Source organism: Rhea pennata, chromosome 3, assembly GCF_028389875.1.
Source record: "Rhea pennata isolate bPtePen1 chromosome 3, bPtePen1.pri, whole genome shotgun sequence".
Lineage (NCBI taxonomy): Eukaryota > Metazoa > Chordata > Aves > Rheiformes > Rheidae > Rhea > Rhea pennata.
The window spans coordinates 124,305,140-124,323,754 of record NC_084665.1 but is presented as its reverse complement, the minus strand read 5'-3'; the positions used below and the strand labels follow the sequence as shown (position 1 = coordinate 124,323,754).

The following is an 18,615-nucleotide window of genomic DNA, read 5'->3' as shown; positions in this document are numbered from 1 at the left end:
TTGCAGAATTTTAAAAAGAAGCAAAATCTTTCCTAAATCATACTATGAAGTCTTCTACTTGAGCCAAAACTTTTGCTTGGTTTTCTTTATTAACACCTCCTGAATTAGAACAAAACAGTAAAATGCAATAGCAAATCACATTAATGACAGACTCCTTGAGCAAATATATAGAGATCATTATACCTGCTATGTGTCTTCTAAAAGAATAATTAAACTTAGGCTGAAGTAAATGAATATAGGTGAGTTAGACCATGCTGCAGTATTGATAACCAGTTTTATCTATAGCACATGGAAGGAAATATGACAGGGTATTTTTTTTTTTTAACTTGAAAAGTAAAAATGTCTCATACTGTTTTCCTCAATCTCAGTTTAGTGCACCTAGGACAGCAAAAACTGGTGAATTTTATTACCAAAGCTTTCACTTGGGCTTATGAAATTGTGGTGAACTGAGAGAAGAAAATACAGAAGGATGTGCTTTTAAAAGAAAAATATTATCTGGAGGAGTCTTTGTAGACCAAATAATTTATATTTCTGTCATCTCACATACAAGATGCCTTTTTGATACATGGACACAGAGACAAAATAGTGCATTCATCAACTCTCCCCAAACTTTCTAGTAAGGATGATGTTTTTTTTCTTTTTTTCCGTAAAAAAATCTCAACTTTCACTATCCCGCTTTAAAGGCATATGTTTAATTTTTATAAATTGAGAATAGTGTTAAAGAAGGCTTGTACTATCTTAGGCAGAGAGAAATGTGAGGAGGAAGGGCGAAGGAAGGTTGTTGCTCAGCTGCTGCTTTTCTTTAAGGACTCAGCCAGGGGTTGGCGCAGTTAAAATAAAGAGCTCATTTTGTTCCCATAACTTCAGGCTAACTTGCTAAGGGCTCTCCAGCCTTTCAGCCTAATGAGATCTAGACCCAGCTGACAAAATTGCTTCTTGGACCCAGATCATGCATATGATAGGGGCATCAAAAGGAGATAGCGTGATTCTTTTCTGGAGCTTGGCTTGATTTCTGCGTGGTTTAGAGATGTAGTCCTGCATCTGTAAGCCCAGGGCTGAAAAGCTGGAGCTGCTACGAGGGCGATGTCTGCATGCCAGGGCCTACACACGGCCGAGCGTACCAGATGCCTGCAAGCCCAGCTGCCACTTTTTAACAGCAGAAACAGCTGCAGGAACAGTAGATTAGAAAATGATAACAAGTAATTTAGGTTGGCAAATGCACTGGGAACTTGGTGCATTAGTACCCAGTGGGAGAACTTCAGCTTAAGTTTTTTTATTATTATTATTTATTTAATAGAAGATCTGGAGCAGTTAAGATGACAATACATAAAAGTCCAATAAATAACGATAACAAAGGGGATATATGAAATCTGGATGTTCCTGTTCCAATTTTCACTTGGGCTGCATTGTGTAAAGGCGGATTTATGAGTATTTTTCAAATTAATTTAGCAAAACACACTGTGAAAGTAACACTGGTGAAATCCTACTTTCTTCCGCTGCCCTATCGCCCTCTTTCCCCATTTTTGTTGGTTTAGGAATCTGTCAGAGCGTAATAAACAATCAGTCCGCCCCGGGCCCCGCCCCCGTGGCCCCGCCCCCGGCCCCGCCCCCGTGGCCCCGCCCCCGAGCCCGCGTCCCCGCCTCTGCGCGTGCGCGAGCGAAGCCGCCCCCTGCCCCTCGGGCTGCCGTTACCGCCTTCCCTTTGCGCCTGCGCAGAGTGCGCGCCCTTCCGCGGACAGCGCCTGCGCGGGATCTAGGCCGGCGGCGCTGTGACGAGCGGCGTTTCCCTGCTTTCACCCCTTCTTCCTTTGCCGGATTTCGTGCCCTTTCGCCACCAAGATGCCGCGGATTATGATTAAAGGCGGTGTGTGGCGGAACACCGAGGTAGGAGCCGATTCGCTCTAATCCCTCTCCCCCGGGCTGGGGCCTCCTCAGCGATTGCTTGGGGGGGGGGGGGAGGGAGGGTCACCTGTGCGGGTGCGCATGCGCTGTTGGCGTGGCCGTGTTGCGCATGCGCGGAGGGGCTTCCGTAGTAGGGTCCTTTACAGTGGTGGGGGGGTTGGAGTCTGGCATCTTCCTTAATTCTCCGTAGCGGGGGAGTAAAGGGTTAGGTACCGCGGCTCTGGTGGGCTTCCTTCCTCTGCACACTGGACCCCCATCCTCCTCCCCTGGCCTCGTCGACACAGTCGAATCCATATTGTTTGTCCTGGTGGGGCTGCTACACGTCAGGGATGGGAGGAAGCTTGGCCGTGTGTAGGCCCTGGCATGCAGAAATCACCCTCGTTGCAGCTCCAGCTTTTCTGCGGATCTGCCTGCACCTCGTTGTGCACAGAGGTGTTGTTTTTCTAGGCTGGAACCTGTCTTACGCTGTACAGACAAAGTTCTGACTCCCTTCTGATATGAAAGACCAGGAGTTTGTTCCATTTGAAGACCTTTCGTAATGCAGAAATGCTGAAGATAGGTGTGAGCTCTTCATCTGCGACCAGGAGTGTTTTGGACAAAGGAATCTGTGTAGGCCAGAGTTTGAATGCACAAATGTTTCCCTGTGTCTAAAGAAAAAGAAAAGATGGCGTCTGTCCTGTTTTTGCCCTCACATTTTTTCAGAACGATAAATAATAGTGAAAAAGAATAATGCAAGAAATAGAGATTTCAAATTAATTTCACTAGGTATTGTGTTCAAACCAAAAGAGGTTTGAAGGCTGCAAACTGTAGAACTCTGCCACTGTATACTGTAGACACTAAACATTTACATAGTTCAAAAACAATGGGAAAAAGTAATGGAAGATAAATCATAGAATCACATAATCGGTGAGGTTGGAAGGGACCTCTGGAGATCATTTAGTCCAACCCACCCCTGCTCAAGCAGGATCACCTAGAACATGTTAGACAGGTTTGCATCCAGGTGGGCCTTGAAGATCTCCACAGAAGGAGACTCCACAACCTCTCTGGGCAACCTGGTCCAGTGCTCCGTCACTCTCCCAGGGAAGAAATTCCCCCTCACGTCCAGGGAGAACTTCCTGTGCTTCAATTTCTGCCCATTGCCTCTTGTCCTGTCACAGGGGACAACTGAAAAGAGTTTCTCACTGTCCCCTTGACACCCTCGCTTCAGGTACTTGTACACATTGATGAGATCCCCCCTCAGTCTGCTCTCCCCAGGCTGAAGAGGCCCAGCTCTCGCAGCCGTTCCTCAGAGGGCAGGTGCTCCAGCCCTCTGATGATCTTCGTAGCCCTACACTGGACTCTCTCCGGTAGCTCCATGTCTCTCTTGTCCTGGAGAGCCCAGAACTGGACACAGGACTCGAGATGAGGCCTCCCCAGGGCTGAGTATAGGGGCAGGATCACCTCCCTCCACCTGCTGGCAACACTCTTCCTAATGCACCCCAGGATACCTCTGGCTTTCTTGGTCACAAGGGCACATTGCTGGCTCATGGTCAACTTGTCATCCACCAGCACTCCCAGGTCCTTCTCTGCAGAGCTGCTCTCCAGCAGGTCAACCCTCAGCTTGTACTTGTGCCTAGGGTTATTTTTCCCTAGGTGCAGGACTTGCCCTTGTTGAACCTCAGGAGGTTCCTCTCTGTCCAATTCTCCAGCCTGTCCATCTCCTATGTTCTCTTAAATACCTGTGGTATATACCAGCTCTGCATCAGTAGGCTGTTGAATTGCAGGTCAATGTAGGATTGGAAGTACCACTGTGTGCTTGCCCTGCTGTTATTGTCTTCCATAGCTGACTAATTTTGGCAGCTTGTTAGAGAAACAGCAGTGGGTTAAATGAATCATTGTTTCACTTGTTTTTGTATGTCAGAGGTGATAGAGAAAGCTCTTGCGTTTGCTAATATCTTTATGATTAATGTAATATAAATGTAAAATATTAAAAGTACAGAAAGTAGAACTAGTTGATGGTCATTAAAAATAACTGATTACTTGCAAATCAGTCTGCTAGGATCATCAGTATGGCCACCACATGCCATATGACAGCTAGTAGAATTTAGAAACCAAGAGAGGATTTATAGAAGTTTTGATAATATATTTTGGGGTTTTTCATATAAATTATATGAACTATTTACTGTAGCAGGAGAAGCCAAAGTGCATCAATTTACAGTTAAAGCTGCTGTGTGCTGTGGGAGCTTTCTGTGCTAGACAGAGTGTCTATCATTGGTGACTTGCATATGCATTGTGCAGCTGAACAGATTCTAAACATAACTACAAATCCTTATTGGATTTAGAAGAACATCTGTAATCAACAAGGCTATAAAGAACAGCTGTGAAGTATTTAAAATACCATTTTCTGACTAGTAAGGAAACCAGAAATAAAGAACTCCTTTCTCTGCAGAAGGGGAGAGAAGAATGGATGAATGGGTTGACAAGACAATAATTACAGTTTTTTGCTTTTGATCATATCTCTATGCACAGTTTGATATATACAAACAGCTTGGCCTCCAAGCTGCAGTAATCGTAACTGAATCCGTTAGGTATTTTTCTCCATAAGCTTGTAAGCTTTGGGATCAGAATTTCTGATCTTCTAATTCTGAACATTTAAGTGTTTTGTTTTAAGATTTGTTTGGAATAGAAGAACTTCATATTATGTGGTGTATGTTTTTAACAGCTTTTTCCACCAATAGGTAAATATTCTGTCGCAACACGAGCTTGTGTTAAAATGTGCAAAAAATCACTTCAGGGCATGATTTAAAACAAGCTACCTCAGAGGATCTATCCCCCTTTTTTTAATGTTATGTCACTAACAAACAAACAAACACCTCTCTACTTCTTTATTGCTGTCCTTTAAAAAAGACCTACAGAACCATCAAAAACTGCATGTATAAGAGCATTGAAATTATTCATTTTGAAAGTTCTGTCAGGTCTGATGTAGGCCACAATAATTTTCATTTTTCATTTAATCTGTCAATTTCAGTGGCCTTTGGGGTACAAATTCATAGAATCAGTAAGGTTGGAAGGGACCTCTGGAGATCATCTAGTCCAACCTCCCTGCTCAAGCAGGGTCACCTAGAGCATGGTAGACAGGGTTGCATCCAGGCAGGCCTTGAAGATCTCCAGAGATGGAGACTCCACAACCTCTCTGGGCAACCTGGTCCAGCGCTCCGTCACTCTCACAGGAAAGAAATTTCCCCTCATGGTCAGGTGGAACTTCCTGTGCTTCAGTTTCTGCCCGTTGCCTGTTGTCCTGTCACAGGGGACAACTGAAAAGAGTTTCTCACTGTCCCCTTGGCACCCTGCCTTCAGGTACTTGTACGCATTGATAAGATCCGCTGTCAGTCTTCTCTTCCCCAGGCTGAAGAGGCCCAGCTCTTGCAGCCGTTCCTCAGAGGGCAGGTGCTCCAGCCCTTGGATCATCTTTGTAGCCCTACGCTGGACTCTCTCTAGTAGCTCCATGTCTCTCTTGTCCTGGAGAGCCCAGAACTGGACACAGGACTCGAGATGAGGCCTCCCCAGGGCTGAGTAGAGGGGCAGGATCACCTCCCACCACCTGCTGGCAGCACTCTCTCTGATCCACCCCAGGAGACCATTGGCCTTCCTGGCCATAAGAGCACATTGCTGGTTCATGGTCAGCTTGGCATCCACCAGCACTCCCAGGTCCTTCTCTGCAGAGCTGCTCTCCAGCAGGTCAGCCCCCAGCTTGTACTTGTGCCTGGGGTTATCTTTCCCTTGGTACAGGATTCTCATTCATCTTGAAATAAAATGTGGAAAAGAAGCATTAGTGCTTTGTGTCTACATTTCTACTGCTACTTTATATGAAATCTATGCATTATCTTCTGCTTGAGCTCAGTCTTTCCACTTTGCAAGTTTTGGTGATCCATAACAATATAAATCATTTTTGTTTTAAGGATGAAATTCTGAAAGCAGCTGTGATGAAATATGGCAAAAACCAGTGGTCTCGTATTGCTTCTTTATTACATAGGAAATCAGCAAAGCAGTGCAAAGCCAGATGGTAAGTAAGAAAACCACAACTGGAAATGTGATATTCATAGTTACTATGAATTTAGAAGTTACTGCAGATTAATTTATGCCAACGGAGGAACAATGATTTTTAGGTTGTTTGAGTGTCATTTTTGTGGATATTCCAAAATCCTATTGCTTGAAAGGAATATGAGTAAAAATAGCCAAATAGCATGTCTTCAAGTACAGGATCACTGAATTTACATACATATTTTTTTTTCCATATTTACAGGTGTTTTAAATCAAAATGAATATTTTCAATTAAGTAAAATTGTCAAACAATTTACAGATAATTTTCAATTTTTTGATAATTTTGGCCTGAGTATCAATATTTAGAAATTGCACTGCAAAATTTCAATTTATATCAAAAACAGTGGCATAAAACTCATGCAAATAATGCAACATGAATCTATTTAAGAATCAGAGTTAGTTTCTTAGATATTGAACTCCACATATTTCTCAGAATATTGCTGCCTAAAGGTAACAGTAATGACACAGTTATTTAAATAAGAACTCTTTGAAGGATCCAGACCAAACAAGTATACTCTTTCTGGTAATTATGGTTGTTTTGAGTCTTACCTTTCCTTTTCTGAGTTAATTTGATGATTCTTTACTTCGTTAGAAGAGAGAAAGGGAATGGAAGAAGAGGTAGTATCTGTAGGAAAATCAGTGGATTAGTAATACATTTTAACACGTGTATTATAAAAGTACTTTGTAGTAATGTCCTTTTATACAAAAAAGTCTTAAATATGTATGTATCAAGATTATAAAATTTTATTGTGATGATTTTTGGAAGCATTATTGTAAGTTAATTCAAGATAAGCCTATGGATAGCTTGCAACTATCCCTCTTAACTATTTCACTTTTTAACAGGTATGAGTGGCTAGACCCAAGCATCAAAAAGACAGAGTGGTCACGGGAAGAAGAGGAGAAACTACTACACTTGGCAAAGCTAATGCCCACCCAGTGGAGAACCATTGCCCCAATTATTGGAAGAACTGCTGCACAGTGTTTGGAACACTATGAATTTCTGCTGTGAGTTACTATTCTACTAGAGGTGCCTAGCTGGAAAATGGTGCAGTTTGTTGCATTGATGTGTCATTCTCTTCTCCCAGGATTTTGAAGTACAGTTGTTTCAAAATGGCTAAGATCTTGCATAAGTAGTCCTTCCGTTTTAAGTTTACTTGGAAGTTTTTTTGACTGGCTGATGAGTGTGAATGTGTGTGTTTGTGTGACAGACAGACAAATGCAGGAAAAAAAAAAGAAAACATGTTATTGAAATGACTGAATGTGCAGCTGTTGTCTCTGTGCACTGCAGAGAGTTTTTTGAGTCAGGAGAAGAGAAGGAAGGTACTGTCTTCCTTTTTGAGCTTTTTTTAGTTCTGATGTGATTGGTAGTATTTAAAAACATAATGTGAAACAGTTAAGTGTTCATATTGTTGTGCTGATGATTTCTTATGCTTATGGTTAAACTTCAACAAATTACAAGAGCAGCTGTCAGCTTTGTCAAAGCTACTGTCAGCTTTGTCAACAATGTATTTTATATAATACTATACTGAAGTATAATACTATGTGGATTTTTTTCTGCTAACCTATGATTATAGAGGTAACTGTACTGTGTTCATGAATCTTTTCTGCAGTGAATAATTTCATGAAGTTTGCTGTATGGTACATCGTACAAGCTTATTTTTCTTGGTCAGTCTTTGGGACAGTCTAAGAAAGGGATGGCTATTATCAGCCCAGGGGAAAACAAAAAGCTAATTGTGGTATGTATGGCATTTTCAGAGACAAAGCCGCTCAGAGAGACAATGAGGAAGAAACTGCCGATGATCCTCGGAAACTTAAACCTGGAGAAATTGATCCAAATCCAGAAACCAAGCCAGCCAGGCCAGATCCTATTGATATGGATGAAGGTAAGAAAGGAATTTATTTACTGTTTTTGACAGAAATTTGATGTCTTGGATTTTTCTTTTTACACACCTTCTGTACTCATAAGAAAATCCATAAGAAAAATGGGAACATTTTTATTTTCTTCTTTTTCTTACAAATTTTATCTTATTTCTGTTACCTGTTTTTGTATTCTGTTTCTACTCCTTCAGGTTTTCTGTTCCCTTTATTAGTATGTTTCATACCTTCTCATCTATCTTTGTTATCTCTTGTCTTGACTGGCTGTTCTTTGCTTTGACAACTGCCTGCTTGTGATCATTCTTCTTTCTATATTTTCATCTTCTCCCGTTAGCTAAAACTTTCCAGATGAATTCCTACCAAACCACAACACTATAGGCTTTTTTTCTTGCACATTACAATGTTAGGGATCAAGTACTGAACTTTGCTAAAGGTCCGTGAATGGACAGAGAGTTTTTGAACAGCTACAGGTTCACAAATATAGCACTTTAAAACCAAATATAAAATGAAATTAACAGGTTCCACTAATATTGTACTCTTGGATCTAGATGTAAATGAAATTATAATTTCTTTAGTGTGCTCAGTTTGTCTCTTTCTTTACGTGTTCTAATTCAATATAGAAATTAGTTGAATCATTTTTAACGTTTTGGCATTTTTTCTTGAAGTCTTAGTTTCATCTGGCTAATGATTTAGAAAATATTTTGGAGAAACTTGGAGAAAACTATAGTTTGGAAATCATACAAATTTTCTTCCAAAACATTGATCCTTGCAGCTTTTCAAGATTGCTTTCTGATCTTAACATCATCTTTTCCCTTACTCCCATCTTTAAGTGCAAAACTGACAATCTGTATTTACGTGTACTTTTGCAGATGAACTTGAAATGCTCTCTGAAGCTAGAGCTCGACTAGCCAATACACAAGGAAAGAAGGCCAAAAGGAAAGCAAGAGAGAAGCAGCTGGAAGAAGCTAGGTAAATTTATGCTTAGTTTTATGTAGTGGGACTCCTTTCATTGACTCTGGAGCATTTACAATGCATAAAGTCAGGCACAGACTTAAAATCTCTGATTCTGCAAAGACTTTATAGTAATCTTCGAGAGTAGTCCATGAATCTATTCTTGTATAAGTACATGCAGCCCCTATCACAGCAACAACTGATATCAGGTCTTAGGATACAGTAGTTGCCTACAGATGTGCATTTTAAATTATGTAGTATTACTGCATTTCCATAGACGTCTTGCTGCTCTCCAGAAGAGACGAGAACTTCGAGCTGCTGGGATTGAGATCCAGAAGAAAAGAAAAAAGAAGAGAGGAGTGGATTATAATGCAGAAATTCCATTTGAAAAGAAACCTGCCCCAGGTTTTTATGATACATCAGAGGAAAACTATCAGTCACTGGATGCAGATTTCAGAAAGTTACGTCAGCAAGATCTGGATGGAGAATTAAGATCGTAAGTGTGTGTGTGTGTGTATGTATTATACTAAGTAGTGAATATTGTATCAAAATACATGTATGAAAAGTGAATTTAGGTCATGGAAATGTATGAAGTATGATGTCGGCAGGAAATATTTTTTCCATAGGGCAGATTCCAGCGTGTACTGCCTCTCTCTCTTCAGTTTCCCGTGGTTTTTATTTTACTAAGAGATCTAGTTGGCATTTTTCCATGAGAATAAAGGTTCCCACAGTCACTCTTTAGATGGAAATCTTAGGATGTTTGTTCAGGTTCATCATCTCATGAAGAAGTACATCTACTTATTATGAGTAGATTCACTCATAATAATTTCGATTCTTTCTGAACAGCTTTATTTAAATTTCTTGCAGGAGTAACTTTCACTTGTTTTAATACTACTTTTAATGGAATTACTATAATATTTTGGTATAATGCTATTAGTCAGAATCTCCTTAAATGCTTAGTTTCGCCCTGTTCCCCAGACATGCAATAGAGATAGTAAATGCACATCTTCATCAACAACGATATGGCACATTCTTAACTGTACAATTACATTTGTTATTTCTGCCAAGTGCTTTTTATTTAGAGATCAGATCCACTACTACATCCAGTTGGATTTATTAGCTTTTAATCTAATTAATTCTTTTTTACAATTCTTAGGTCAGAGAGTCTAGCAGGAGCTTCAGACTGCTTTGGTTTACTAAAGCATAATTTCACAGGCTCAATGCATTGCTGTTTGAAGAAGATAGCATGTTCATTAAACACCAAAGAGAACTTGGTTCCTAAATCCCACAGAGAATGTTCTTCTTCCTCTGTTAACTGCAGGAGGAGGAGGGACTACTCATATCCACTAATTCTAGCTATCTAAATTCTTGGACTGTTATGCTTTCTTGCTCCAGTGGCCCTGTATTGAATGTAGCTGAAGCAGCCACCCGTTGTCTTCTTCCTTAATTTAAAAGTATTGCATTGCTTTGTTGTTGTAGGTTCTGCTGCATGATCTGCAGGCTGTATCTAATCACATAATTTCAAAACCACAAGGCTTCCTACAACATGTTTTATTTCCCCATATCCAGCTTTTGATTCGGGCACAGACTCTCTGTTGTTTATTGATCTGCTTCTTTATTTTACTGTGCGACTGTTTTGTGTGTTCTAAAATGACTCTCTCGTCCATAATGACAGTGAAAGGGAGGGAAGAGAGCGCAAAAAAGACAAACAACATATGAAACGGAAAAAAGAGTCAGACTTGCCTTCAGCTATTCTACAGACCAGTGGAGTATCAGAGTTTACTAAAAAAAGAAGCAAACTAGTGCTTCCAGCTCCTCAGGTAAACTGCTTTGATCAATAAATAACTTCCAAGGGCAATGCCAGTCAAAAATTTCTATTTTATCTGGAGGATCAGATGGTCATATTTTATATTGTAGTGTCTTAGAATTTTTTCTTTGTTGTTAAACGTGAGTTGACCAAAATCAATAGGGGTAAGGGAGAGAGGAAGCCGTTCTGTAGTGCTGTCAAAACAAATGCGAAGTACTTTTTGTATTTTTTGAGATGCAATTAAGGATTGTGTTCCTCTGAACATAATGCATTATTTGGTGTTGTTTTCTTTCTAAAGATATCTGATACAGAACTTGAAGAAGTTGTAAAAGTAGGCCAGGCAAGCGAGATTGCACGCCAGACTGCTGAGGAATCTGGAATTACAAACTCTGCCTCCAGCACTCTTCTATCTGAATATAATGTGACTAACAACAGCATAGCCCTAAGAACACCCAAAACTCCAGCAGCACAAGACAAGATCCTGCAGGTGAAGTATAAATTTTCAGAGTAGGCTTTTGGTTTAGTGCAGTGGTTAATTGAATAGGAGATGTAAGTACCATACAAAGCATTCCTTAGGTTAAATGCAGTGATGGGGTTTGAACTGCCTCATGATTTATGAGACACATAGAAAGGGATAGAGGTAGATCCACTTCTATCTGATCAATTCTTTGGCACCACACTTCAAAACATTATGGGTTTTTTATTATATATTGCATGTCGTTTTTAGCATTCAGCCCTCTCTTGTTGTTTTGAATAGTTCTCCTTCTCTTGCGTTATGTTTCAGCCTCAAAGTTGTGTATTGTGTTCATGTCCTTAAAACAGTTTCTTGCATGTCATTTGCTATTTAGTTTTGACATTCAGCTTTTATTTCAGTTAATTAACTGAAGATATACAAGTATATTTTTCTAGTACTTTATTAGTTTTGTCAAAAAACTACCTTTGCAAACTCTGGATTGTATTTGGATTGCATTGATACATGATTGAGTATCTGGGTTGTTACAAAAACTGGTAGTGCTGTGTGTAATGTTTTGGAGGTTTGTGGAGGTGGCTAGATGAAATCAATGCAGACAGTCCATAAAAAGTGTGCTGGTTTGATAACAAGTTTTGTTTCATTAGTTTTTGCTTCCTGATAGACTATCATGATCTGCAAAGTCAGGAACTTTCTCTTTTCTCATAAGTTTGCATTTCTGCAGTGTTTGCAGAAATGGCCACATATGTCACTTTGGGATGGAATGCTCTGATGTCACATAAGCTACAATACAATACTACAATGGATTGTTAGTATTCTGTGAAGATAATTCCAATATGGAATAGTTTCATTATATCAATTCATTTTCAGGGTGCCTGATTCTATATCACCCAAAAGACAAAACCTTTTAAAAAAGAGGGTATTCATAAAAGCCCTCATGGACCAGAAATCTGAACTGTGACCAGGTATTTTGAAACCTTCTCTTTAAAATGTGGTTTGGATATACTCTTCCCTTTATTGGCATTGGTTTTCAGAAGGCAAGTGTGCCATTCCTTCTGAAAATCGGGATCCTTAGGATGGTTTGAGTATTCAGTCACTAATGGAGTCCTGCAAAGCTATGGTATCCGCTAAACTGGAGGGAGTTGGTGTTAGACAACCCACTCATTTTTGGAATTCCAGTATATAATATACTTTACTGGAAATAAAGATTAAAATCATTTTCAGCTGAACTGTAGGGTTTGTAAGTACCCTGTGAATGAGTCTTAAAAAATATTAAATAGGCTATTTTGATATTTCAATAACTTTGCATTTCCTGTTGCTCTTGAACAACTCTTTGCTGTTGCTACTGAATCTGTTAAATGTGTTTAGTAGAGTATGACTCTGAAAGTCTTAGTAATGTACTCCATGTATTTTTTGTTACACAGGAAGCACAGAATTTGATGGCTCTCACAAATGTAGATACCCCCCTGAAAGGAGGTCTTAACACGCCCTTACACGAGAGTGACTTTTCAGGAGTAACCCCACAGAGACAGGTTGTTCAGACTCCAAATACTGTGCTTTCCACACCCTTCAGGTAAAGCAAAATCTTCTCTGATGGCTAACTGACTGTGCACATATCTGGTGGGGTGGAGGAAGCAGATTTCACTGTGTGAAATAGTAGGATTTGATAAGTGCTTCATAACCAATTTCAACCTGCTTTTACTTAAAGCCCTATTACACAACTTTCTTTTTTTGTGTGTCTTCGGCAAGCTCAGCCACATTACCTTCAGCTGTATTTGTACAGCGCTTAACTCACAGAGATTTTGGTGCAAGTTAAGGGCTTTGGTGATCAATATTAATTACACTGAAATATTACAAGAGTATAGGTAGTAAGATGGAATGTCATTCTGTGGGTGGATCCTAGCCTTTCCAAAGCGTTACCTCTGTGTCAAAGGTGTGGGAGGTCTCCTAGCCAAAACCACTTTGAACTCTTGAAAAGCTGGGTTAAATATTTTATAAATCATATATGTAAAATATTTCTTGTGCTGCCAATCTAAATATTAAGGAATTGTTGGTTTAACTCTTGCAGTGGATCCTGAATAAATATATTTGTCACAAATGCCAAATACCGTGAAACTAGAAAATATTACACTTGGTGTGTTTTTTCTGTCAAATTTTTCAACTCTAGTTCTAATTTTATTTGTATCATGCTAGTTGGAAAAGTTGAGAATATAATAAAAGGGATCTCTATGGCAGCTTTTCAAAAGCAGCTTCATTTTATTGTTTAAAAAATTGTATGCAGAAGCCCTGCTCTTGTAATTCAGTCCACACAAGTTAATCCTTTTCTGGAGATCTGTTGAAGTCAGGGATGCAGAATTAATATAGTTTGGCCTGGAGTGATCTGGCTGCAGATTTGGATTATTTTTTATTACTAAATGATTTTTTTAATATTTTTTGGTTTTAGCTTCTGACGTTCAGGTTTGTACGTGTAAATAGGGTAGTTTTGATTCAACTTTGTTTGCTTGCAGAAATGCCGTATCAGTGTGGTGATCCAAGATCTTGAGCAGAAAAAAAATCTGTTAAGTGGTTAATAACAAATAAAAGGAAGCCATAATTGTTTTAGGAGACAGAGTAGTGGAGTAGCATATAATTGTCTAGCCCAACAGATCAAGTATTTTTTTAAGTACACTTTTTTTTCTGTAATAGTATGAAATTGATAATATTTTGGTATTTGTTGTTACCTTTCAGTAGATTTTACCATGTCTTAGTTGTAAGAATTTTCTTAAATGATTTTAAATTAAAAATTTTAATGGGGTTGTGTATGGAACTGAAACAACTGTTAGGGGCTAGAGAGGAAGAGGGGGAGAGAACCACTGGCCTCGAAGTTGTTTCTTCTAGGAAGTCAGAATAGTGTTTTTCTACTGGTATAATCAGCAAAATAAATATATCCTATAAAAGATTCATATGAAAACAAAAAATTAGTATTTTTTTCTAAGTGTTATCCTGCAAATATTCTTGCTTTGTTATCCTAAATGTGAGCTCATAAAAATCTATGTAGAACCAAAGGCAAGGGAAAAGAATCACTTGCCACTCATTCACAGGCATACTCAGTAAATAGGTCACTATGTTATCCCTCCCAGTAGGAGCTGTAACGTGTATCTGGCCATATATACAATTGTCTATGTCCACCATTATGGTATTTTACTTTCTTCTTATTTATGGGACTGGCATTACAGGATTACAGTAACTAGTAGTAGAAATGATGTATTAAATCATCTCATCTAGTTATTTCTGCCAGGATTTTTCTGTACACCATACGTTCTTTCACTGATGTGTGAAAAAGTTTACGCCTTCTAAGTAAATGTAGATGGCTGCCTTAATGCAGGCTTTTTTCTACATTTTTTCCCCTTCCTGATCTAGTTTTCTTTGGGCATTCAACAACATGTTGTCAGTTTTGTTTATTTTTAATTACTATGTGAAACGTCATTGTAAGTGGGTAAGAGAAGACTTCTGACTGTCTATATCCAAGGCATTGTCTGCATGCCTGACACTCTTTCATACAGTTACCCCTCAATAGCTTGTTGGGATAGATAATACTTTTTCACAGAATCAGTAAGGCTGGAAGGGACCTCTGGAGATCATCTAGTCCAACCTCCCCGCGCAGCAGGGTCACCTAGAGCATGTTAGACAGGGTTGCATCCAGGCGGGCCTTGAAGATCTCCAGAGAAGGAGACTCCACAACCTCTCTGGGCAACCTGGTCCAGTGCTCCGTCACTCTCACAGGGAAGAAATTCCCCCTCACGGTCAGGCGGAACTTCCTGTGCTTCAGTTTCTGCCCATTGCCTTCCCTAGTCTAGAGGAAAAGGAACTGAGGCCCAGAAGGTCTGAGACTCCATTCATCTTGCCTAACCTTCAGTATACAGAAGTAATTAGTGTAATGTAATGTAATTACTCCCTCAATAATCAGTGAAAGGAAAGAGGCACCTTCAGAGTGATTCATTCAATTGTAAGATGGGAAGGCTGTTAAGCAGGATGAATTCAGAGTGAATGACTTGCCCCAGGTGTTAGGGAAATCAGAGGCTGCAATTAAGTCCTGATTGCTGAATCCCAGAGTAGTGCCTGGTGACTGGGTAATCTTTTCTCTCTAAAGTAGTGGTGGGAAATAGTGTTGAACTAATCCCTGAAATTTTTCTCAACATAGTGACATGCCTAGACTTTAGCTTAACAGGTCCTTCATTACACCTTTACAAGTATAAATGATTTGTTTTTGTTTGATTGGCTTAATCATGTATTATGATTTCACTGTCTCAAAAAAAATCTGTATTTATTAACTTTAAAAATCATAAACTTTACTGTAAGTTTTGTTTGTATTATTTTTATTTGCTAGTTGTTAAAATTAGTGAAAATGAATATAAATTTCTACATCATTCAAAGGTTTGAAATAAAGCTCTTTGAGGGAGCAAAAGTTAACTGAATCTGCATTTTCGTAGAACACCTTCAAATGGATCAGAAGGCTTAACTCCTCGTGGAGGACTAACTCCAAAACCTGTAGTTGGTACAACGCCTGGTAGAACTCCACTGCGTGATAAATTGAACATCAACCCAGAAGAGGGTATGGCAGATTACAGTGACCCATCTTATGCAAAACAACTGGTAAGAAGTACATGAGAAGTAGAGATGAACAGATTTTCATGAATTTTAATTTCTTGTCTCCTGAACAGAATTTTATTTCATAATATGTTACTTCCATCACTTGTCTAGAAGTCTATACTCATCACATAACAAAATCAAATCTTTGCATTATGGTAACATCAAGAATTTATTTGAAAAAACAGAAATCTCAATACCTAAGCTCAAAACAGCTTTGAGTGCTCAATGAAAGCACTCCAGGACTAGCCATCAAAGAGTACTAATTAAGTTTCAGTCCTACTTGTATCTTTGAAACTGAGCAAGAAATACTCATCGTGAGGAGAGATTCGTTTCTCTTGCAATCCCACTCAGCCCTCAAATCCCTCATCCTCTTGGCTTCCCGATTTACCTACAGGACCTTTTCATCAGTCTTTCCTGTTGACGACGTTGAGTTAAAGAAGTTTAAAATTTGTCATTAGGAGCACTTGGTTTCGAGATGTCCAGTAATCTGAGTCCTGTCCAGATTCTTTCATCGCCTTTGGCAACAGATGTTTTCATTCCTGGATATTCAGCCAGACCCTGCCAATTAGACATGGTATTAAAGGGCATAGAACTAATAGGTAGCACCTTGAGAGCTCCTTTTATGTGGCTGATTGTGCAACCTTAGCTGTGGCTTTGGATCTCCCACCAGAGCTTTTGACACTTTTCTCTTTGGGCTAGCTAAGGATATCCACTCAAAGTTTTTGGCATGTTCTTCTCATGAAAATAGCTCTTTGATTCCAGAATTTTAGATTTTTCCCTTGGCATAAAGGACAAGGTTTATTTGATATCCTTAGACTTATTTTGGTTCTATCTTAGCCTTTTTATGGTAAGCTTGGCTTTCTGCTGTTAGAAGGAAAAGTGGGGTTTCAATTTCCTGATGGGCTTCCCGGATTTCCAGATACACTGCTCTTTTGGTCATTTTTATACTGTACCACAATACACAGATCTGTGAGTAACTGAATGGAAAAAAACAAGGTCTAAGAGAATCTTTCGGGTAGACTTGCAAATAGACCTGTGTCCATCATCACCATGGACAGATTTTCATGTATCATTTGCAATATCTGGAAATGTATGTATGTGAATCCCCACTGTTGCCCTGAAATGACCAGGGAGCAAATGTACATACTGTTGTACTCCTTTGATAGTTTCCAAAAATTGTGCATGAAGGTTTCATTAGTTTTCTTTAAGTGAGTTGTATATTGCCTTGTAGCATCAGGGACCTCCTGTGCTCAACAGTGCATAATCTCTGTGATGGTGGTCAGTAGGCTAATCTAGATTAGTAATGTGCCCCATTTTGTCAGCCTTCAAAAAATTTGGTTTCTGTTAGCATTGTAGCAGACTAAGATTGCCAGATGACATTATTTGCATTCTGTTTGTGTATATTAATGTAGGTGAATGGAATTTTGCTGTATCGTGTATCTGTGCATGAATTCAGAAGCATTATATCTTAGTACTGTTTCAACAGGAAAGAGAATCTCGTGAACACCTACGCCTTGGGCTCATGGCCCTTCCTGCTCCAAAGAATGACTTTGAGATTGTTTTGCCTGAAAATGCAGAAAAAGAACTTGAGGAACATGAAGTAGATGAAGCCTTTGTAGAAGATACTGCTGATGTAGATGCTCGTAAGCAGGTAGATATACGTAATGCAACTAGTGCCTTTTGTTTGTTCTCTCTGTATTTTTCCCATAGTCTCATACATGTTCAGTGGACATGGTATAGTTTCTACAAAATAATAATGTTAGATATACTTGTTTTCTGTGCTGCCATCAGAGTACGTAGAGACATACAGGTCAAATCAGTCTCTGAATCATTTTCTTAATTCATTAATGTTATGTATTACACATCATTTTTATAATGAAGTCTTGAAGAATGTGTGTGTCCTCCCTCCTACTGTCATCTCTCAAAAAGATGAAAATATAATTAAAATATAATTAAAAGCATCTTTCTGCAGAGGTATATGCTTCATTTTAAGCACGTGAGTATCGTGCTATTTGCAGTTTCAGATTATTCTTTCAAGGTCAAAAGTTACTGTTTATGAAATGTAAGACAGGCAAGTATACGCAAATTGAGGCAGGCTGATAAAACATACATAGAGTTACATACATGGAGTAAGTTGGCCTCTTGTGTACAGTTCATACCAGAGGATACCAGATAGCCCAGTTTTGAATGGATCCCTGTCTTTTTTGGTTTGAGAATTAAAGATGGTTTGGCACAATGGTAGAAGTGCTCCTGTGTTCTGCTGGTTACACAGTGTACTAACCAGTAATTAGAGACATTAAAACTTTTCTGTTTATGTGAGCAATCTGTTTTCAATTCATTAATTGCCCTAGCATAATTCAATGCAAATCTGTTTTTGTTGCATATGTTATAGTTTGAGATCAAAGGGGTATTTGCCAACAAAAAAAAAAAAAAAAAGAGCTCTGATATCTGTTAATATAGTAAACATTTTCTAGAATTTAAGATCCCTAAAATATCCCATTTGGGGAGGAAACAGTTGTGCACATACAGACACACATCTCTGTATAAAAACAAAGAATATATGTATATACACATTATTAAAAGCACTACATAAATATGGAGCATTTAGGTGTATAGACTATATAATATAGAGAAAACAATATGAATTATAAGATCATACAACAGAATGGCATTCTGCCTTTCAAATGAAGGTGTGACAGAGCTAGGATTAGAACTTGGAAGATCTTGGTTGTCATTCCTGAAGTTTTAGACAACACTGCCTTTTCATGTTTGTTACAGCCTGATGCAATAAAATAGTCTTGCTTCTCCTAACAGGTTTCCTGTCTGGAGTTGCAGGGCAAGTGTCAGTCTTGATGTGGAGAAATTTGTGAAGAGCTCTGTCTTTGGGCATGAGGCTGAGGGA

At 39.0% G+C, this 18,615-nt stretch overlaps 1 protein-coding gene across 1 annotated transcript in view; it reads left to right on the top strand.

Moving 5' to 3' along the window:
• The first annotated feature begins 1,736 nt into the window (after positions 1-1,736).
• The window catches only part of CDC5L (cell division cycle 5 like), a 37,215-nt gene continuing 20,336 nt past the window's right edge, over positions 1,737-18,615 (top strand). The window contains exons 1-11 of the mRNA XM_062571203.1: positions 1,737-1,884; positions 5,841-5,944; positions 6,826-6,987; positions 7,738-7,865; positions 8,727-8,826; positions 9,086-9,304; positions 10,484-10,628; positions 10,914-11,102; positions 12,509-12,657; positions 15,554-15,716; positions 17,200-17,364. Of these exons, the coding sequence (XP_062427187.1) occupies positions 1,840-1,884; positions 5,841-5,944; positions 6,826-6,987; positions 7,738-7,865; positions 8,727-8,826; positions 9,086-9,304; positions 10,484-10,628; positions 10,914-11,102; positions 12,509-12,657; positions 15,554-15,716; positions 17,200-17,364 (1,569 nt within the window). The 5' untranslated portion in view covers positions 1,737-1,839. The remainder of the gene's footprint in view (positions 1,885-5,840; positions 5,945-6,825; positions 6,988-7,737; positions 7,866-8,726; positions 8,827-9,085; positions 9,305-10,483; positions 10,629-10,913; positions 11,103-12,508; positions 12,658-15,553; positions 15,717-17,199; positions 17,365-18,615) is intronic.